The sequence below is a fragment of the Trifolium pratense genome, linkage group LG7 (assembly GCF_020283565.1).
Source record: "Trifolium pratense cultivar HEN17-A07 linkage group LG7, ARS_RC_1.1, whole genome shotgun sequence".
In the NCBI taxonomy this organism is placed as follows: Eukaryota; Viridiplantae; Streptophyta; class Magnoliopsida; order Fabales; family Fabaceae; genus Trifolium; species Trifolium pratense.
The window spans coordinates 57,978,852-58,001,324 of record NC_060065.1 but is presented as its reverse complement, the minus strand read 5'-3'; the positions used below and the strand labels follow the sequence as shown (position 1 = coordinate 58,001,324).

At 33.9% G+C, this 22,473-nt stretch overlaps 3 protein-coding genes and 1 pseudogene across 4 annotated transcripts; 1 reads left to right on the top strand and 3 right to left on the bottom strand.

Annotated features, from left to right (window-relative positions):
• Positions 1–1,609: 1,609 nt before the first annotated feature.
• LOC123899815 lies at positions 1,610–4,365 on the bottom strand (annotated as a pseudogene).
• Positions 4,366–5,605: 1,240 nt separating this feature from the next.
• On the bottom strand, positions 5,606–9,205 carry LOC123899814 (BRAP2 RING ZnF UBP domain-containing protein 2). The gene is made up of 11 exons (XM_045951044.1): positions 8,652–9,205; positions 8,319–8,543; positions 8,104–8,218; positions 7,925–8,022; positions 7,592–7,698; positions 7,223–7,463; positions 7,059–7,112; positions 6,821–6,964; positions 6,575–6,639; positions 6,253–6,307; positions 5,606–6,122 (listed from the first exon to the last, which is right to left on the bottom strand). Exons 1-11 carry the CDS (start codon positions 8,793–8,795, stop codon positions 6,006–6,008), a joined length of 1,365 nt encoding a protein of 454 aa, XP_045807000.1. The 5' UTR covers positions 8,796–9,205; the 3' UTR covers positions 5,606–6,005.
• A 981-nt stretch (positions 9,206–10,186) lies between these two features.
• On the bottom strand, positions 10,187–16,378 carry LOC123899811 (3-isopropylmalate dehydrogenase, chloroplastic-like). The gene is made up of 11 exons (XM_045951040.1): positions 15,932–16,378; positions 15,705–15,834; positions 15,515–15,626; positions 12,948–13,023; positions 12,697–12,785; positions 12,347–12,433; positions 11,461–11,577; positions 11,218–11,325; positions 11,025–11,078; positions 10,794–10,946; positions 10,187–10,589 (listed from the first exon to the last, which is right to left on the bottom strand). The coding sequence occupies exons 1-11, from the start codon at positions 16,137–16,139 to the stop codon at positions 10,509–10,511; spliced, it is 1,215 nt and encodes a 404-aa protein (XP_045806996.1). The 5' UTR covers positions 16,140–16,378; the 3' UTR covers positions 10,187–10,508.
• A 659-nt stretch (positions 16,379–17,037) lies between these two features.
• On the top strand, positions 17,038–20,363 carry LOC123899812 (mediator of RNA polymerase II transcription subunit 15a-like). 2 transcript variants are annotated; one of them, XM_045951041.1, is made up of 4 exons: positions 17,038–17,229; positions 18,923–18,993; positions 19,278–19,352; positions 19,563–20,363. In XM_045951041.1, the coding sequence occupies exons 1-4, from the start codon at positions 17,094–17,096 to the stop codon at positions 20,097–20,099; spliced, it is 819 nt and encodes a 272-aa protein (XP_045806997.1). In that variant the 5' UTR covers positions 17,038–17,093; the 3' UTR covers positions 20,100–20,363. The 2 variants fall into 2 exon arrangements, with proteins under 2 accessions (XP_045806997.1, XP_045806998.1); XM_045951042.1 differs by having other exon boundaries at positions 17,141–17,835.
• The last annotated feature ends 2,110 nt before the right edge of the window (positions 20,364–22,473 follow it).

Here is a 22,473-nt window from a genome sequence, read left to right as displayed (position 1 = left end):
GTGAGTCAAATTGGTCCCCTTGTATTTATAGACAAAATCAATCTTTTGTTTTTTGTTTTTTTTGTTAAATAATCAATTTTTTTTTTTGTTTTTTTTAAATAGAAAAACAATCTTTTTTGTACCAAAAAAAAAAAAAAGAAAATCAATCTTTTTATTTTTTTAATAAAATATAAATTTTGTCATTTTGGTCCCTTTCTTCACTTTGGTCCCTCATTGCCAACTCAGCTCCTCATTGCCAACTCAACAAGCTGATGTGTCCCCAAAAAAATGACACATCAGCTTTTTTGTTCAGTTAACTGCCAAATGTAACGTCGGGGACTAAATTGACTAACGGAGTGCACATTGAGGGACTATTAAATAGTTTTTCCTCAGTGAGGGACTAAATTGACAGCGAGTTGCACAATGAGGGACGAAAATGACTATTTCCCCGCAAAATTAGTGAGACCATAAACTTGTGGCATTCAGTTTGCAAATTTTACATCGAAGTATAAAATGCAAAAAAAAAAAAAAACACACAATACATTTGATATTTTTTATTGTTACTAAAAAACTATAAACAATTGTTCACTTCTACTTTTATGTTCTCTTACTTTCAATTGTTACAAAGTGATGAAATAAAAATAAAAAAATTAAAATTGGGACCTTTGTTGTGGTGTAAAAATAATGTTTTTTTATTATAAATTGTCTTGTTATCTAAGATTTATTCATGAAAGAGTAAAAACAATTTTTTGTTTGCTCTCATTGTTTCTTATACAAACTTTTTTTTTACTAATTCTTATACAAACTTTTAAAAGCATAAAATAGAGTATACAAGGAACTCTTTTGCAATCAAATTAAAAACAAAATTGTTTTCTCAAACTATATACTCCATCCGGTCTTTAATATAAGGAAAAAAAATTACTTTTTAGATTCATTGAGAATTTAATATATCTGGTTCATAATATAGGTCAGATACATTAGATTCTCAATGAATCCATAAAACAAAGTTTCTTTTATATTTAGGATAGGAAGGAGTATATTCTAAGTTTCCTTTCCTTCTCGCTTTGTTTCCTATGCTCCAATGGTGAGACAACACCTGTTCATCCTACTTGTGTCTATATCATTGTATCTGGTTAATAGTTAAGAATGCCCTCCGAATACAATGGCACATGCATACATTTATGGTGACCCAAAAGAGGGGGCTCCATGTGCACATGAGGAGGTGCAGCTTTCACAAATCACATACTCCTATCTTCCACATAAATATTAATTTCATATTTGCTTCTGTATAGGGACTGTTTCTTTATCATAGGATAAAGTGACCAGTTCTAAATCCATAGGTCACTTTGCTCGTGCTCTTGTTAATGTTTGTGGAATAATATGCATTCTTTGCCCTATTGAGTATGCAAGTCCAAGAGTGCTAGAAACGCTCTTTCTTGAACGTTCATTTTTTAATTGAGTGAAACTTACGTGGTCTCACCACTTTTATGTGGGACCTATTTTTAAAGTGAAATCCATATTAATTTCAATCCTATCAAAGAATGAATATTAGAGAGAATGTTGAAAAGAGAGTTTTCTAGGCATTTTCGTGCTAATAATATGCAAGATTGCCTTTGTTGTGCATTCTTGATTCTTGAATCAACTCAATGTATTATTATAGATTCATAACATGTAATAACTTGTTTGATAAATTCATCGGACATGGGTTCAGTGCAGTTAGAAATATATTGACTATAGTGCAGTCGGCTATTTGTAGACTGTTTGATCAAGATCAGACGGCTCCGAGTTTAAAATTTGATCTTGAAATCTGAGCAATCTGATCTTGATCTGACGTCAACTACACATAATCCAAATCCCTCGTTCATCCCCTACCAACTATAAGAACTATTATTACTTGTTCGATACACTAGCATGGATCACATGTTGCATGTCAAATAACTTCAAAAGATCCTGTCTCAACTTTTTCACCAATTCTTCCTCTTTTATCCTGTATTCCTTACCCATCTGCCACATAAATTCCATCCAATTAACATTTTATTGCTTCAAAATTTTCAAACAAATATTCATAATTGAAAAGCACATAAACATTATTTTATTTTTACCTTAGCAATGATGGTAATATGGAGGGTATTCTTTCCAAATGGAAGCATGCTGCTAGTGGAAACAGATAGGTCCATACTTTGAAGTAAGGCCAATAGTTTGAGCAAAATGCCTTTAAGTTTCTGACACTGATAAGTAACTCTTTCTCTGACTCTATGCCTATGGCTTCCACTTCAAGGAGCCCTTCAATATTACAATCCAAATTACCATTACTTCCATTTGGATAAGATTGAGATTTTCTAATAGAGATTATTGATTTTGTACTTTTCCTCTCAAAACTCTGTTGCTCCTCTAGCATTGATATGCGTTGTTTAAGCTGTTTCACGTGATTAATAGCTTCACCAAGGACAGAGGCCTTGTCTATCTATACAGGTATGTATATATACCAAGAGGTTAAACAAATGATAAAGTGAAATATTATAAGGAAAATATAAAATGTGAGATATGATACCAAAGTCAAATTCTTTAAAATAGCATATTAGATATTGTTTTAGACTGGGCCTTACCTAAGGCCCAACAACCGAGGAACTCGTCTTCTAATGTGTCGAACTCGGCCCAACCGGACGTAGACCCAAGGTCGCGTCCTCCTGCTCAACGGTCAAGGAAATCAACCTAACGGCCGACATCGGAATGCTTGACAATTACTGTCAATCATGGTTTCTCAGCCGCTATTCCGACAATCATTAATGGCAAGGACGTCTATCCATCCTCACATTAATGGTCTTGGCTCTATGTTGAGGACTATATATATCTTTCTCATTCAGAAGATTCGGGTACAATATTTTGTATCCTAAAACTTTCACTTCATGCATAAACTGACTTGAGAATCGGAGTGTATATATGCAGGTGCAGCCCCCTTTACCACAACGTGCTGCAGAGGACAACTACTGACTACGTCGATTCTGATCAGGTAAGATCAAATATCAAAGCAAGACATAATCCCATTGATCTATTAATCGGTTAATCCATTTAAAGATAAGTCGGATTACTTATTTAAATATGTTTATATGAGATAAACATTTAAATAAGCTAAATGTAAGTACCTCTCGGTTGAGACTCAATTATAAATTTATCACGTTGTGAGAATCTTACAATTATAAATGTAAGTACCTCTTTAAAAACCCAGATAAAAAGAACAAAATCTGTTTGACCAAAGTTTTATGTGATCACGTGACTCACTCAGCAAGTTGAATCGTGTAATACTACTAATACTTAATTTGTTAAAGTAACAATTTTGATTTTCTCACTTTGACAGAGTAAAATGCTGTGGAGTTAAATTTATCAAGGACCTTGGTTCTGGAATCTCGAACCTTGGTACATTGTTATTAATCTCACAGTAAAGAAACTCAACTAAAACCGAAGAGTAAATAAATTTATACGACACAATCTATTCTTTATATTCAAGATATATATTATAGACTAAATAAATTAGTTGTTAATAATGAACCTAAAAAAGTAAGTTATTTTTCATAAAAGAGATCGGAGGAAATATGTTTTTAAGAAAATGTTTCTAAATGTTAACTGCAGAATGCCCGCCCAGGGCACTAGTTAAGAAAATTAAAATAAGTAATTCTTTTGTACTTTTAAAAAGTAAATTATACTAGTTTCAATACTTTCATACTTTATTAAGTTCTTTAACTAATATATATGTGTGTGTTGAGATAAAAGAAGCAGTGACAGACTAACCTTCTTCAATCCAGGTATAATAGAGGAAAGTTGTATGAATCTCTCTGCCATTTCATGTCTCCTTTTTCTCTCTGACATTATGTGATCTTGCATCTCCCATGAGCTTCTCACCCTCTTTGTTCCCTGTATAGCAGCATCAGTCCCTGAATCAAAAGAACAATGGCCCAATTTGGGAGAATTCCTTTGGCATTCATTGAATGACTTATTAATGTCCATATCCATATCCTATAGACACAAAGAAGAATGAGATAGCTACCTAAATTCTCATACATATACTCTGACAATTAATATTTAACAATGAAATTCATAAATTGATGACTAGTTAAATAAATTACCAAATCAGAGAACCAATTCTCCCACCAATCCTCCATGTTAGCAATAGATCAGAAAGGAGAAGGAGGAATTTCTATGATCTATTTTAAGTGTGTGAAGGAGAGGGGGATTAAAGTGGAAGACAAGATGGGAATTAAAAAGATATAATGAGAGTACTTTCTTTTCATTATTATCATTGAAGTGAAAAATGGTAAAAACAATCATTTTTCACATGAAAAATAACCCATCGAGTGAGTTTATGATGACATGACTAATTATACGCCAATCATTTGACCTTGGGAATCCTCAAGTAGTCTGGGTGACCATAATTTTACCCTTCAAATATATAAGTAGATTGTCCGAAGTTCGAACGTCATCCCTGCATATATACATGCATTAAAAATTGGGCATAAGATAAGCCAAATAAATCAACAATGAGTGGTATGGTAGGAGAAAGACACATCTATTTTGGCTTGTTCCATTTACTACTCTTCTTTTGCTACCATTTATAAAAGATAAACACAATGATATATTAATGAGATCCATTTTAATACAATAATAAATAGAGCAAAGGGAAACTCATTTTCATCCACTGGAATTACAGCAGTTTGCAGCTTCCAGCGACAGTAAATGACAATGGTAGATTGGTAGAGATGTGTAAAACTTACAGTTACAGTACATAGAAAAAAAAGAATGTATGAATAAAACTTTGTAATTTAGAAAGCAGTAACGCAGTCTGTATGATAGTGACACTACTACCCCTGACTTGTAGTAGCATGGTATGGGCAATGCTGTAAAATATTGTGACTGCACTCTGGTAATTTCGTTGACAGGAATCAGTGATTCTTAAAAGGTACGGTTCAATGATTCACTATCATATGTCACCACCACTACTGCTTCATTTTAATGAGACATAAATAGATACACTACAATGATTCTTAACATGTGATAGATAAACATTCAAGGCGATTACTCAAATAGGAGTACAAATTTAGTAGAGGCAACAAATACATACATATAGATACATGTAATTTCACTCTAATTTTAAAATAAAATTAATGGTTACAAACTCTTGTGAATTAAGGTGTATATAGTCTAATTAGAGAGACTTGAACAAGGATGAATTTAAAATTATTTATATTTGAATATTTATATAAAATTGAGTCTAATAATATATGTAAATCTACAAATCAATTCTAAAAGTAAAATGCTTCAAATTTTAATTTCAATTTAGAATTAACCCTGCTTTTTTTTTTAAAGAATTAGATAACCATTTGAAATTTGTGACCTTCAAGCTACGAAGCCTCATAAACTATAAGAATAGAATTTATGTTCTCTTCCTATGTATTGATTAAAATGTATTTTCCACTCCCTACAACCCTCAATTTGGTGAAGTAGAAGGAAGTATCTTTATATTCCTAACAACTAGAAAGTTTTTTGGATATTGTCAAACATTAATTTTAGTATGAGAGGATTGCCTGAATAGGATTTTCTAACTTGTAGTATATCTTTAGTGACTGCCAGATACTTGTATGTAAACATTTGTCTATTTATTTATGTACAAACAATCAAACATGACATATTGAAGTTTTAACAGAAAAAATTCAGGTGGAAGCATCTCAACTCGTGCCTCCATCCCCCAGTTCAGTTTGTATAAACTTGTGAATATACGGAGGGGAATTTAGGAGCAGACGAGAGAGGAAGGAAAACATTACAATAGATGGTTTCCTTGTTTGTTTGGGAGCATTTAAAAACAAGGGATTGCAATATTTTTTAAAATCTTCCAAAGTCTTCCCCTTATATTTCAATATCCCTCGAATTTGCAGGGGTGTGTTTCCTTCCCTTCATCCCCTTTTCCTTTCAACTCCCAGCAAAGTCTAATGGAATGATTCAATTTTCTATCATGCTTTTCTTCCCAGCTAAGAGCTTCAAGTTGACGAGGATCCTTTTGAAATGTCAGAGACAGTTCCACCATTTGTATCATTTGACAATGGCAGCTGTTCTACCGTCGTCCCACCCTCAAGACAAATCATGAGGTTACTAAGCTGCGCAGTTTGAGAACAAACCAAACAGTGGTTTGATTAGTTTGATGCACAAATGTTATTGTACGCCAAAATCAAACTCCCACCCCTCATTTAAAAATAAGAAAGAAAGAAGTGAAACAGTATATTTTACCTTCTTTTCTAGGCCCGTTATCTTATCATCAGTCAGTTTTAAAGCTTTTTTCTCCCTGAAAAATGTACATTATGCATCAGTTTGCAAACATCTGGACCTGATTTGCAATTACTTGAGTTCAATACAAGGGAATTTATAGCATGACAATTACAAAGTTGAGAAAAGGAAAGGAACATCCCTAAAATTGACAAACGCAGCGCACATTAAAGCAGCAACTCTTCACATTTGGTTTTATGAGACAAGAGACATCTTAAATAAAACATTATTTTGAGAAAACATATCACCGATGACAATGAGTAAGAGGGAATGAATAAAACCATACCTCTCTTCAATCTCGAGTATCTTGGCTTTCCAAATCTCCTCGTTTTTCAAAAGATTGTCATTAAGCTACAAACATAAACACAATATAAACATTTGCAAGAAGATTTCATGTCATTGTGACATATTAATGAGACAACACAAAATCCTAGGACATGGTTATAATATTTTTTTGACAAAGAAGTATGGTTATAACTTGGGTATCATATTATTGTGAAAAAGAGATTCACAAGCATGACTTACAACTTACCTCGTCCAGAAATTTCTTCTCTTTGTTACATCTATCAATCTTGGACTGAATCTTCTGTTGTTTAAGACTGACAGCCTTCTGAACAGCTACAGAAATTTTTCCTTCAGTTTCTTGTTCTACTTGTTGTAATAAGGATTCAAAATACTACAATTAAAACAGGTTTCAAAATTTAATATTTATACAAGACAGGAAGAAATCTTGAAAGATATGATGTGAATGCCAAATGAAATACACTCACCAATTTTTGGTTTTCAAGTTGAGTAGCAAGCAATTCATTGTACTCGCTGACAATCTGTAAAAGAGAATAAACACATTAATATAATTTAATCAAAATTGAAACTCATTATATAGATAAATCAAACTAAGATTTGAGAAAATTATTAATTAATCTTGCAACATTACAGCTTCGACTTTACTATTAAGTATAGCCTCTCTCATGGCATTATCTCCACAGCTACCACATCCACTGTCTGCATGCATGCAGTGAGAGTTCAGCTCAACTAACTTCCCATCAGTTTTGGACTGAATAAGTCTATGAACATAGTTGTCTCCCACATAATCCCAAACACGCTTGGTTTCCACTTCTAAGGAATAGCAATGCTGTGTTTCTTTCCAGTGTATTATAGCATGCCCTCCTTTATATCTGAATCAAGATGATCTTGAGAGTTCCACAAAATATATATATATATGGTTGTGACCAATACATTTGAAAGGAAAAAGGAAGGAACAAAATGCAACACAAGAAAGGGTTGAGGGACAAATATCACTAACCTTCCACAGCCAACAAACCCACATATAACACATATCCAAAGGTTCTCCGTGGTTTGACAAACGAAACATATAGATTTTTCAGCTTGCTGTTGGCAATAGCGGCATACCTGAAGATATAAGCAGGGCACTGTTACTGAATACTTAATTTACTGATAGACGGATTCAAAAAGCAACACCTACTTTCAAACTGATCAAGAAATCCCAGCTGAAATTAATTATAAACATGAAAACATTCAATTTACATCGACACCCTAATCCCCAAAGCAGTTCACACATGCCCTACAACATCCTCTCATGCATACATGGAAAGACAGAGGCAATGGAGCCACTTACAGGACAAGAAGAATCTGCCCATTTTGAAATACAGGAACAATGAAAAGAATGATTGCATATAGTTGTAAGAATTCCACTCGTGTCTTGATCTAATCGCTCTGCAAAGTAACGAACACAAAAGCTAGTCACAAACTGCCTATAAACTCCAATACATTAGAATATAGAGATATGTAATGTACCAAGGCAAACTGGACATGTAGGCTGTTCAGTTGAAGTAGCATTGGATGGTTGTGCATGTTCAATTGAGCCAGTATACTGTACATCTATGGTGAAAACAACACGGCACACTTCAACCTATATGCATGAAATTAAATCAAAAACAACAAAATTAATAAATAGAAAAAATGTATATGAAATAGTGTAGATTGGAAAATGATTAAATAGAAAGAAAGACCTCAAGAGAAGAGAAACGTCGACCATTGTAATGAGTGTAGAACGCATCAGTAGAATTTTGGTCATCAAAACGAATCAAAACACTGTAACGATCTTCCATATTATCCATTCTAACAATACGCAATTCAAGCATATGTTGAATAAAAGAACCACAAAACTGGCAAAAATCAGCATAAGTCATGTGATTTGGTACTCCAACAACACACGCCAATGGCTTACGTTCAATCTAAGACATTGGAAATTGCAAAAAGATGAATATCGAGAATTGAAAAATGAAAATCGCGCAAGAGTTAGTTGGTAATGAATGAATGAATGAATGAATGAATATACCGACCGGAAGAGAAGGAGGAGATTCGTGTGGGAAGACGTGCATGAGGCCGCGAGTTTCTTCGATTCTAGGGTTTCCAGAAGAGAAATTGAAGAGACTTGTTGTTGAGAAACAACAATCTTCTTCGGAGACTTTGCTTGAACTCCACATCGTTAATTCAATTCAATCTTTCATCAAATCAAATACGATTATTATCAACATCGGTTTCTTCTTTAATAAACTTTTAACTTTTTTTTTTTTTTTTTTTTTATGAATACTTTGGTAACAAACAAAGCTAAGCAAGAGCAGAGAAAAAAGACAAGAAAAATTAGTCTGTTAGAAACAAAATTCATATTGCATTGTTCCTAAGTAGATCGCGAAACACCTTCCGGAGGAGAGTCATGCTAGAGAAATCGGAAATCGGTATCTGAGGAAGCTTCAAGCTTTAAGAAGAAGTTTGCGTATTGATTAACTTATCTAAGAGTGCGGCAGAGAGAAACATTATTATGAGAAATCAAATATTTAATGTCCTGGATCGAAACTGCATGGATATGGTACTCCATCCGTCACAAAACATAAGCAAAAATGAATCAAAGAAACTTTGATGTATTTTATTAAAGATTTGGACCAAATACATCCACTTTTGTTGACCAACTTTTGATTACATTTTGGGATGAAGGGAATACTTCACTTGAGGCCTTTTATGAGGTCTTGTAGATAGCAGACAAGCTCGTCAATGCTCATGTTAATGTCCAACAAGAGGCCCTTGTAGATAGCATACAACTCATCATACAAAATGTCAGAAGACTCTTAAATACTATAATCCGAAAATCCTGCCAGATAGTAAGCAAAAGTGTTTCTAATAATTCCACCAAAACCTTGTGGAGTTGGGGAATCATCATCTGAACTACCATTAGAGGCGAGAGTGAAGTAATTCAAGATATGTCATTATAAAAATAAAAATATAAAAAGTAATAAATCAACATAACGCATATAGGGATTAGATTTAATTTTTTTTAGGAATAAATTAGTACAAAATTATTTATCAATTTTTAGCTAATTATGAACAAAATATAATATATAGTATATAAAAAATAAAATCATTTCATACAATTTATTTTCGTTTAAAATAAATACATATTGTTTTTTTGAATTAGTGAAATTCATCGACTATAATAAGTTATTAACCAGAGTCAATAGAAGCTCACTATCTTTTTTTTTAACCAAACAAAATTACTACATTTCATTAATTATCAAAAGTTCAATACATAAAGGAATAATCTCAAATCTATGGAAACTAGTCCAAGAATTGGCCGCCCTAACTAAAGTGTGAGCAACCGAATTTACTTGTCTCATAATAAACTTAACTTCAAATTTCACACATCATAATTAAAGAAAAAAAAAAGTCCTATATGTTTACTTTTTTTATGGGCAAAACATTAAAGACTACCATCAATCTTTAGATACACATTCTTATATGTTTACTTTGAGCATAGCCTTTAACATACAATGATATAAGAGAGAAATGTAAAAAATCCCTTTAAAAGAGAGGAGGATATTAATAAGATCATAAAAAGAAGATGAATACAAATCATACACATTTTAAAGCTTGGAATATCCTTGTATGAGTGTTGTGTGCGTGCCCCATGGATTTGTCAAGGTAGTTGCTCAGTTTTTCAGAATGGCATTAAAAATTCTAACCTCTATATTTCATTGTTACACTATTATAACATGCATAATGAAGGGAACTAAGTAACTAATAATCCCGGATTCAATGCCAGTTTGGAAAATACATAGGTTGGTGTTGAAAACAACATACAAAACCGCAGATGAAAGCCAAAGCACTCAAAGACTAGGGATATCTATGCAGAGTTGGTCTTAAAATCACACTGCTGCAGCAGCGGGAGCATGAGATTCAACAGACTTAAGTATCTCTTCGCCTAATTGTTTGCATCCTACCAGCTTCTGCATTATTAACACCCAGTCCAAACATCAAGTTTATGCAGAAAAATATAGCCAATACACATTTCATGTACTCGTTATGAGAATAATCATTATTCTTTGTTGACTAGTGATTGAGATCATCTCTGATATGAGTTGTTTATAGAGTTCTTAAACTTAAAATAGGTTATTATAGAGTATCACAATCAGAGCAAGATAAATGCTTACTGTCCCGGCAGAATATATGTCAGCAGTTCGAAATCCCCTGTTCAGTGTCTCGAGAACTGCACTCTCTATTCTTTCAGCAGCCTCTACTTCTCCAAGGCCATATTTCAAAAGCATAGCAGCACTAAGAACAGTAGCAAATGGGTTTGCCTTGTCCTGTTATATAGATAATGACAATGATGTTGTTAGCATGTTACCGAAGGTAAATAAATAACAGGAGTAGAAGAAACCAACCTGTCCGGCAATATCAGGTGCAGAACCATGTATAGGTTCAAAAAGTCCAGGTCCCTGATCCAATAGGAATCCAGTGAACTTTTTAGTGAAATCAATAATACATGGATATAGCATAAAAGGAATTACTGTGAGAAAACTTGAGAAACATGCTCGTTATTTGTATTATAACTTATTCTAAATATTCATTTCATACCGAATCACCAAGGCTGGCAGAAGGAAGCATCCCAATACTTCCAGTGATCATTGAAGCCTCGTCAGATAATATATCGCCAAAAATGTTGTTTGTTACAATAGTGTCAAACTGCAAAATTCAGTGTTCAGATATTGTAGTACTTGCATTTTCATCCTTTAGACAGATTTTTTACTGTGAATATAGCTTTGCATATCCAAAAATAAAATCAAAGATGGGTGTTGTTAATTTATTCCATAAGATAACCTGTTTTGGATAGCGAACTAGTTGCATTGCTGCATTATCAACATACATGTGTGAGAGCTCAACATCAGGATATTCTTGTGCTAATGCCACAACTCTTTTCCTCCAAAACATGGATGCCTGGTGAATTCAAATGTAGTTAGCAAGCATAAAATGGACCTAAATCTGTCAGAAGTATCATTGTATCCATTCAAGTAGCCAAAACATGCACAAGTCTTAATCATTCAGTGGACGTGCAATTTTCACATCAAAGGTTACGAATATACAAAGACTAACCAATGCCTATCACAACACATTATCACTAACATCATTCCTGAAAAGAAGCTACCGGATCTCAGGACCAAGTGGCTATCAAGCAACAATAACAAAAAATCCAAGCTATAAGCTATCATACTTACAAGTGTATATACATTATCTACACATTGGAATGGCACAAAGTATTTGAACCTTTTTGCATTAAGGAGTAATTCGAACCTTTTTGCATTAAGGAGTAATTGCAAAGGAATCAAGTAGCAAAACTCTAATAAAAATAGGTCTATAGAAATTTGCATTTCTTGGTGACATGAAAACAATAACAGAATGAGTGTGGTGACGTCTTATACAAAAGTAGCCTCATAAGGTCCATGACCACCCAATCTAACCAGAATCTCAAACAAGGAAAAAGCAACTAAGAGGTATTCTCATTGAAATTGAAGTATTTATATATTCTTCCCAGTTGAAGTTTAATTACTTCAAGGCATACAACTCGGTTCTAATTGTTGAAAATATAGATTAGCACCAATCTCATTCAGAATAAATTTGCTATGACTTTTTTACACATATCACAACAGTGGCAAAAACTTCACAAAATTACAGAATAAGCTTCATAGCTTAGTCCAGCGATAAGTACCTCTAGTACATTGGCTTTGTCAACAGAGCAAAGTTTCCCACCACGCTTCCGAGCAATGTTAAATGCAACACGAGCAATGCGATCAATCTGATATACATATGCCACTACTCAGACAATCATACATACATACGGAAACAAATAGAAAACAGTTATGGACAACAAAAAAGCAACAGTCAAGAAAACGAGTAAAAGCTCCGTTAAGAGAGAAAGAAAAACAGTGAAATATTCATATAGTACACTCTTATCCCTCATTGTAGACAATGCTAACTCCATAAAAATAATAACAAAAACAAAAAAGGGACTAAAGATCTAACAGAAACATACACCACCATTTTGTAATTGCAAGATACCTCATGTGCAGCATAAATCTCAGTATTAAAGCCAGTCTCTTCACCATTTTCATTGGTACCAAAGCCCCTTGGTTTTCCAAAATAGATACCTGAATAACAACAGAATAGCAACAGGGCATAGTCAGGCAATAACCTTCCGATATCAACAACCAAATGAAATGAATGAAGAATTAATATTATGATCATATGAGACGACGTAGTTTTCTTTAAATAATCCGCTGTACTGAAACTAGAATGAGAACACCACAGACCTCCAGTTAGTTCCCTTACAACCATGAGATCAACCCCCTCAGCAATCTCTCTCTTCAAAGTTGAAGCATCCACTAACTACAGAAGAATAAACAAAAATTAAAAACACACTAGAGATAGACTGAAAACTAGTAAAAAATTGTAAGAAACTTAAAACCTCTCTAACCATTCTACAACATATCCTTAAGGGTCTTTTAAGATTGATTTATTTGAGCTTATTTACTAACATAAACACTTGTGAGACAGTTTGAGAGAGCTTACGAAAATAACTTATAACATGCCGATAAGTTGTTTTCGTCTTATTTCCCTAAGCTCTACGCGATAACTTATTAGAAACAATTTGATTTGATCTTATCTTTTGTTAATACTCAAACACTATAATGATACACCCCCTTTAAGTGAAAGCCCAATTCATGTCATGGATGAATCCAATCGTGATGAGGAGTCACATAGCCCAATACTTGGGAAGAGATAAACCATGAAGCCTTTGTGGGTGAAGGATTATCCGTGTGAATAAGAATTCATAGTGTGAAGAGCACAAGCTACTTCTTTTTATCTTTCCGTTGTTTTTACATTCCCGCAAATTACGCAAGTTTGTTATGCTACACTTGCATTATATAATCTGTACTTGAAACCCTTTTTTGTTATGATGAATGATAAGAAGATTATATTTCTCTCTCAAATTCTCTTTTTCTTCTCCCTAATTTCTCAAGGAGTAAACACTCACTCGAAGAGTGCTTCTTTTCGATACATCCAGATTAAGCGGGTTGTATCATTGGTGCTTTCATTGAGAGCTCATCCCTGCCATATCAATGTCTTCGGCCGACCAATATTGCCTTCATCTTAGAGACGAGTTCCAACATCGTTTCGAACACGAGATTCCGAACCTCGTCGCCAATGCATTTGCGCCCTTTTACGAAATGCTTGAGAAGCTTTCACAGACTTTGGGTCCTAATTCAGCAGTTGATTCAGATTCAGTCGCTAACTCTGATTCAAATTCATTGGTTGTATCAGATATGGTTTGCTCTGAGGTGACACCTGACAACGCCATCAACCATTATTGCCATCTCTCACAACCCTTTCCAGCTTCAGGTATCATTTCACATTCGTTGTTCACATTATCACCACCGTACACCTTTCATCCACTTCATACGTTGCCTGCAAAGCTGTGGCACGATGATGATGTAATAGGGTCACTCCAATGTTTGCTCTCTAAGCTATTTCCTCCTTACTTCAATGTTCCTACCTGCGACTATGGCAAAGCTGTGGCACTCTTAGACACTGTCCCGTTTGACCCGGGTCCTCTAATACATCCATTGCATTGTTCCTCTGTTTTTCCTAACAACATGATTGGTTGTGTTGTTGCGTCAAGTTTCAAATTACCCTGTGATGATGGATTTTCTGATCATGACTCTAGTAAATATTTCCGAGCTGGATTTTTTTCTGTCGACCAACACATGTTCGTTGAAATTCCCCACCCAACTTTTATTGATTTTGTGAAGACTCTTCATAATTTCACTGAAGCAATGGTGCTTATACTTGCTGCAACAGTCAATAGAGATCTCACTGTGATTGTTAATGGCAGCTATATCTCCGATACCTTTGTTGAAGTCTTTTACAACTTCAACACTCAGCTCCAAATTGTTGAGTTGCAAGATCATGGTCGTGTGTTTACTATTGTTAGTGTTGATGATAAGAGTATTTCTTACTTCAATTTTAGAACTTCCATACTTGCTAACAAATTTCTCGAAGGTGGCAAAGGTGGTACGTTTCGTTTTGTTGAAGAGGTCCAGGATATTGATGAGTTCTTCAAATTAACTCCACTTCAAGATGGGCTTGATGCAATAGGGGATTCATGGTTTCACTGTCAAAAGTTGACATTTCTCATTGGTGGTGTGTGGAGCATATTTTAATCGTATTTGCCTTAGTCTCTTGTACTCAACTAGAAAGTGAACTTTCTTATCGGAAGACTAGCAAAAATATTAATCCTTATTCTCTTCTTTTAGTTCCATATGCTACTATCAGCAGTTGGAGGAATGCCACACAGTTGTGGTTGGGTGCAGTGAGATGCATGTATAAAGAAAACTTTTGGAAAGTTGAACAACTCTTGTTTTCTGGTAAGATATTGATTATCTTGCAACATCAATTTCTTGTTCCCTTATATGGATAAAATTTTTATTACAATGTTGCACTGCTGCCTGCATACAAATATATTCTCAAGTCAACAAATTCTTATGACTGTCATTGGAATATTGGATTGCATCTTACCATGATGTTTTCTTGTGTATCCATTCATGTTTTTGTCATCCCACAAAGAAATGTGCACTATTTCTCTCTCAAATTCTCTTTTTCTTCTCCCTAATTTCTCAAGGAGTAAACACTCACTCGAAGAGTGCTTCTTTTCGATACATCCAGATTAAGCGGGTTGTATCATATAATACTTAGTTAAGTTATTTGTTTTGTTCAATTAGGACCTAACTCTATCCCCGACAATGTTTACCCCCAAACAGTGTTTACTTTCAATGCCACAACATGAATGGTAAAATACAGTTCGAGGAAATTGTTATACCTGCGGAAACACAGTTGCCGGTCTAAGATTAGCAAAAACTCGAAGCCCTTCTCTTAGCTGAAGCAATCCAGTCTCTGGCTTCAAATGTTTCTCATTTTTATCCCATTTATACCTTTGAAAAAATTAACAAAAACAATTACACAAATCATAAGTAACAAAGAATGCAAAATTGACAAAATAAAATAATCACCCTCCAATAGCACCAAGAAGAACAGCATCAGATTGCTTAGCAACAGAAAGAGTATCATCAGGTAAAGGAACTCCAGTAGCATCAAGAGCAGCACCACCCAAAAGCTTCTCTTGGAACTCTAATTTAATCCCTAATTACAAAAAAATAAAAAAATAAAAATGAGAGAATTGAATACCCAGTTTAAAAAAGAATGAAAATTTGGAAACAATGTTGGGAGAGAAAGATACCATGGATGGATCCAGTGAGGAGAAGAACGTCTTTAGCGACGGAAACAACTTCGGGACCTATGCCGTCGCCGGGAAGAAGAGTGATTTTGTAGGATTTTTTGGTGGAAGAGGTGGCGGCGGAACATCTTAAGGAAGTTGGTTTTTTCGACGAGGAAGAGCGAAACTGAAAGGGTGTGTGGAGAAGTTGTGTTTGAAGACAAGTTACCATCTCTTTTTGGTTTGTGATTTGGTTGGTACTGCAACTCTGCCGGCGCAAATAAATGGACGAGAAAGAAGTTGGTCGGAGCTGCGGCGTCAGTGGCTCTGCAACTCCGATTGGAGTGGATTGAAGGAGGCGACGGCGCTGTTGGATTGGAGGGAAATAGTGTGTACACTCGCTCAATATTGATGTGGCAAAACGGTTGTACTATAGTCAATGGTTAGAAATATTTGTTCTTTTTTTTGCGCCCTTCAAATCTGTTTGGATTTAGCTTATTTACTAGAACTTCTATCCGTGCGGCAGTCCACGAGTCTAATCAGCCGTAATATGTAACAATAAAAAAATACTTTGATAAAATTCATACAATCAAAATTATGTTATATCACGAAATATTTTCTTATAGACTACATTGAAAGTTTTATTCGTATTTTTTTAAATTTATTTTGGAATGGAATTAAATAGTGCAAGTTTCTAGTAAATTTTTTTTTTGATAGAAAGTGAAAATTTATTTAGTTTAACGTGAAAAATGAAAAGGTGTCCAAAATAAAACTTTATGTTATGGTGGTCTACACGATCCGTGTCCTTTACTCCCTCCGGTCTCATATATAAGAAAATTTTCAAAAAAAACACACATTTTAAGAAAGTAGGTAAATGCATTGGTTGAGGAGAAAAAACACATTGGAAAGTGTAAACCATTGCATTTATTGGTTGAAATTGGAATAATGTCATAAAACATAATAATTGTAATACACTTTTGCTTATATTTGAGACTTTCAATTTTTTTGTTTTGTTGCTTATATTTGAGACCGGAGGGAGTATCTTCGATCTTAATTGCTTTTAAATTTTGTATATGAATATTATTCTTGTGTTGTTAATGATGCACAAATCAATTGGATTCTGACACTACATCAATTTTTTTGCATCTCTGACTTGGCCAACGTTACTTTTTTAATAGGACTTTTTATGCAGTATCAAGTTCACAATCAATGGCAGCAACATCCTATTCTTTTGCCCAATCAGCCCCAGTCACTCCAACAACAGTATCTGTACCAAGAGCAGTTATATCAATCACAAAAACCCCTTCCAGAAACTTCGTCAAGTAAGTAAAGTTGGAACTTCACAATTTTGTGTCCTTTTATCTTTCATCATTTGAAATTGTGGCTCAAGAGGTAGTCCAATTTTCAAGGTCCTACCTACTACATAGTACATAGCATCATTGAGGGTTAGATGCATAAATTGTGAGATCGTAAAATCTTTAAGGTCTATGTCCTGTATGTCTAAGGGAAAAAAAGGCAAAAAAAAAAATTGATGGTCTATGTCCTCTAATAAAACTAAGGTCCAAAGTTGATGTTACAAATCAGAATCTTAAAACACCAAAAGATTGAGATTTTAGTTAATTGCATGGGCTGGGCATCAAATATAATATACCTAAATAGGTCTAGGGTTGGATAGCAATATATAAAAGAGAAAATCAAGTTGTTGACCATTATCTCAAGATCAAAGGTAGAATGGCACCCCCCATCAAAACAGAATCAGAGGCTGGCAGTTCAAAATAGAGGCAAAAATAAAACAGCAACACACAGAACCACATCCAGTCTCAAGCTTCAGATCAATCAGGAAGTGTTCTAGCATGTAATAGGGTTTTGCTAGTTGTCGATGTCGTTCTAGCATATAATAGGGTTTTGCTAGATGTCAATGTCGTCAGGTTAGTTTCAATTTTGGAATATGAGATGCCAAATCCAATGATTTTATTGGGATTGGTTTGGTTGCATAATCCCAGTGATACTGTTGGCTGGGATGTAATTCATGGAAAACCTCAGCTGAATGAGTTTTCTTCTTGTATCGGGATGCCTCGTGCCTTTCTAGTATTCAGAATCATAAGGTTCTCTAGTTAGGATTTTGATTGTCTTGGATAAAACTCTTATCCTTTCAATACAGTTCTTGACAAACTCTTGCAAAGAAAAGGAAAAGTGAAAAACCGAATTACAACATGAATTGTTTTTTTTTTTTTTTGTATTTAAATTTATTGTAGGGTGAGGAGTGCCTCCCATTTATAAACTCTTCTCAAGAATCCTATCTATCCGATGTGGGACTAAATCCCACCGAGTGTTGGCCGCTAACACACCCCCTCACGCTTCAGCCCGGCCCAATGGGCCTGAAGCGTGAACGATGTAGGAACCCAACGATAGACTCGATAGGCTCTGATACCATGTCATGAATATCGAGGCCTAACTCATCCATACAAAACCGGCTTGTACGGTGAGGAGTGCCTCCTCTTTATAAACTCTTCTCAAGAATCCTATCTATCCGATGTGGGATTAAATCCCACCGAGTGTTGGCCGCTAACATTTATAACCTTGATTTTTGGGCCTCTCCTGTTTCTTTAAATCCTGATAATAATCTTATTTCATTTAAAGAAAAATCGAGACTGATGTCTTCATTTTTCCATTTCTTGAATGTTTATCCTTCAATTTTTTTTGGCCCTGTCCAAATTTCCGTGGTATCCCTGTTTTACTGATTATGGCACTAAATCTGTGCCCCTCGGTCTATAAATCAGTGGTTTGTAGGATTACCCCCAACTTCCTAAAATTATCTATGCTGAAACATAGGAAACGACAATATTTTAGGAAGGCATTTTTTCTAATGGGTAGAATGAAGTTTATGCAAGTTAATTCGTGATTATCCCATCTGTTCTATATCTCTTAAAAAACAAAGGGAATAAAAAAAGCAGATTTCCACTTTTTTTAGCCTTGTATGCTTATGTGTGTATCATAATAATATATCTGTTGTAGATTCTATGGATTCAACAGCACAGACTCGACAGCCAAGCGGGGGTGATTGGCAAGAAGAAGTATATCGAAAAGTAATATGCTACTTTCTCTTCTCTATTTATTGGGTAAATTGGGTTAAACCACAGAAAATTGTCAAATAAACGGCTTTTGTTCCAATATTCAATGTCATGGTATCATGGATAGCCAATGCATCTTCCCAATTTCAGCATGGAAATGAAACTTGCAATTTATGATGCTTCACAAATGGAAAAAATTATTTTACTTGCTGTGCCAATTAATAGAACAGTAACACAGATATTCCTGCATAAGAGATTTCGTGGTTTCTAACGCATTGATTATGATGATTTAACAATAGATCAAAGCTATGAAAGAGAGCTACTTGACAGAGCTTAGTGAGATGTATCAGAAAATCGCAACGAAACTTCAGCAGGTACATTTTGTTAGCCAACTTTTTAATAGCTTATATGGACAAAGAAGCCTTTTCTGTTAAAATTATCTCGGAAAACTCTGAAGGTTGCAGTGTGTGCTAGACACTATCAAGTCATCACCCTTTTTGAAAGGAATCCCTCAATTGTTTTTGTTTAATTTGCTTATAACTTATTTTTATTGTGTTTAATGGTGTATCTTTTTTTTCTTTCAGCATGATTCTCTTACCCACCAACCGAAGTCGGATAAGATTGAAAAGCTTAAGGTATTTAAAATGATGTTGGAACATCTTATAACCTTCCTTCAGGTTTCCAAGAGCAACATCTCACCTAGTTTAAAGGAGAAACTGGGTTCATATGAGAAGCAGATTATAAATTTCATAAATACAATTAGACCTAGGAATATGTCTCCATTGCAACCGGGGCAGCTTCCCCCACCTCACATGCACTCAATGTCACAGACGCAGTCCCAAGTTACTCAAGTGCAATTGCATGAAAATCAAATGAATAATCAGTTGCAAACAACAAATATCCAAGGCCCTGGAGCAACAATGCAGCAGAATAATATGACGAGCATGCAGCATAGCTCTCTGTCAGGTGTATCGTCAGCACAGCAATTGATATCACAGATTCAATCTCAGCTTGCACAATTGCAACTGGGTTTGCAACAACAACCAGAGAGCTATGCTAGTACCCAAGTCAATGGTTTAAAGCTGCAAGTGAATGGTCTTGAGTCCGAGATGGCCAACTAATCATAGCCAGCGATGAAGATGAAGGTGATGGTCATGATGAAGAGGATACTGGTAAGAAACTTGGTGATGTGCAAGATGACCAAATCCACGCAGTTATGAAGAACGGGGTTAAAACCTGTATAGTCCTGTTTGATGTTACATCTTCATCTAGATATGATAGGTTTTTGAACCTGTATTGGAATTCCTTTTTGCTTTCTTTATTTAATTTCCTGCATTGTAATGTTAGTTGAACCGAAATAAATAAATAAAAAATCTTTAGTTGAATATCAATTAAATCCTTTTTTTTTATTGCATCAAAATCAATACTATTTGAAAATAAGTCTGTCTTTTTTGGATATGGATTGCATTCAATTTTGACTGCAATTCTGCTCAAGAGCTCTATGACCGTTGATCTTTACTTAGATGACCAGCATCTCTTAAATGTTGAAGATTGCAATGCAGGGATGAATCTTCTCATGTGTACTCATCTGTAAATTACACATGAGAGACTAAACTGTGAAATAATAGATCACACATGAGAGTTAAATGTGTGATGATAGATCACACTTTTTTTTGTTAACCCTTCGATTTTTAGGAGAAGAGGGTCCTATTCCTAATAATCTGAAGTTCGGCTGCGAACTAAAGTCTAGTCAAGAACCATACTGTATAGTTTTCTATCACATAAATTATGTAGCTTGTGCTCTAATTACACTGGATAGGTGCAAAATAATTACAAATTTGTTTGTTTTTATGTCAAACTAGTGTTTATTTGAATTTGTGCTGATTATAAGTTTTTTTAATACTATATTCGAAGTTCGAAGAGAGTCTTGGCACATCAAATGCAGTTTTTGGCATATGATTACAATGTCAAGGTTTGATTTGTGGTATAATGAGCCCTAGCATGCCAACATTAAGTATACTTAATACTTATTAGATCTGAGAGTGGGACATGACCATACTTGTGTGTTCCATAGAATATGGATTATGGACATATCTTGCTTATTCAATTTAGACCTTAGAGATCTTGAAGGAGCAGGAACCAGTTTTATGTTTTCCATGTGCTATCTTTGTATGCATGTGGTGTGTTTGGTTGGGTATTGATGTGATCATGTTGTTAGTTTTGAATAAGAATCTAATGGTCCGTTTAGTGCACAGGATAAGAGACCTGATAAGATAACTGTATCATATCCTGCCGCAATCCAGTGTTTGGTGATACAGCAGGATATGATAAGTTAATCCTGAAGCTTATCCTATCATGTCTCTCTAGTTATAATTTTTATCCTGAATTTGAGCAGGGTTACCAGCAGGATAGGATAAGAAGAAAAAAAATTAAGTATTTATTTTATAAAATATATTTTAAAATACATAAAATAAAATTAATAAAATATAAATAATAAAATAATTAATTTTTAAACATATATGATTTTCTCACAGGGGTAATTTTGTAATTTATATTTTCTAAAAAATCAAAATTTTACTAAAATTACAATATTTTAAAGTAAAATAATTATTAAAAAATTGACAAATAGGGATATTAATTTAAATTTTATAAAAAAATTAAATATAATTCTTTTGCAATAGTAATTTTATTATTTACGTATGAGATATATCATATATTTATTTAGCTTATCTAACATGTATATATTATTGAGTTATTTATTTGATCATGATTCATATAAAAAAATTAAACTTTATTATTTTCTCATGATTTTTATTTTAAATTATATAAAGTTATTTGATTACTTATTTATATTTTTTATTTATAAAATTTAAAGTATTACAAAATAATTTTAAAAAAATAAAAATTATTTTACAAGAGTAATTTTGTCAATTAAATATGTTATATATCTTATCATATTATTATGAGCAAGTATGTATTAAAAACAAAATATAATAGTTATCATGTTTGTTATCCTGTGTGCACCAAACATATGATATGATAACTGAGTATAACTGTTATCCTGCTGTTATCATATCCTTATCCTGTTTTATATCCGATCCTGTCACTATGCTATCCTGCGCACCAAACGGGCCCTAATGTTTTCTGCATACTATATTTTAGGACTGTATATTTGGCTCTCCTATGAATTTATTTATTTGTTTCATTTTCTTCACAAGTTATATGGAAAATTGATGTTTATTGGAAAACTACAGTAATTTTAATAGGATTTATTTTCCTTACTTTACTAATTAAGAAAATTTCTTAAGAAGGACACTATCCAAAAGAGTCACTGTGAAAATTTTCAGTCCCTGTAATCCATATATGACGTCTATCCTACTACTTTTTTTTTGGACAAGTAATGAGAACATGTCTAGATGATTTCAATGAAGTCTTCTTCATGTCAGTTATATTCTATTTACATCATCTAAATACAATAACATATTAATAATGCAT

Excerpts from the sequence above, each read along its gene's own strand:
- LOC123899812 (XM_045951041.1), top strand. The coding sequence starts at position 17,094 with ATGCAGTATCAAGTTCACAATCAATGGCAGCAACATCCTATTCTTTTG. Across the intron at positions 17,230-18,922 it reads CCTTCCAGAAACTTCGTCAA|ATTCTATGGATTCAACAGCA; the intron begins GTAAGTAAAGTT and ends TATCTGTTGTAG. Across the intron at positions 19,353-19,562 it reads TCGCAACGAAACTTCAGCAG|CATGATTCTCTTACCCACCA; the intron begins GTACATTTTGTT and ends TTTTTCTTTCAG.
- LOC123899811 (XM_045951040.1), bottom strand. The coding sequence starts at position 16,139 with ATGGTAACTTGTCTTCAAACACAACTTCTCCACACACCCTTTCAGTTT. Across the intron at positions 15,627-15,704 it reads CTTCTTGGTGCTATTGGAGG|GTATAAATGGGATAAAAATG; the intron begins GTGATTATTTTA and ends ATTTTTTCAAAG. Across the intron at positions 12,434-12,696 it reads AGATTTATGCTGCACATGAG|ATTGATCGCATTGCTCGTGT; the intron begins GTATCTTGCAAT and ends TATGTATATCAG.
- LOC123899814 (XM_045951044.1), bottom strand. The coding sequence starts at position 8,795 with ATGTGGAGTTCAAGCAAAGTCTCCGAAGAAGATTGTTGTTTCTCAACA. Across the intron at positions 8,544-8,651 it reads AATCTCCTCCTTCTCTTCCG|ATTGAACGTAAGCCATTGGC; the intron begins GTCGGTATATTC and ends CCAATGTCTTAG. Across the intron at positions 8,023-8,103 it reads TACATGTCCAGTTTGCCTTG|AGCGATTAGATCAAGACACG; the intron begins GTACATTACATA and ends GTTACTTTGCAG.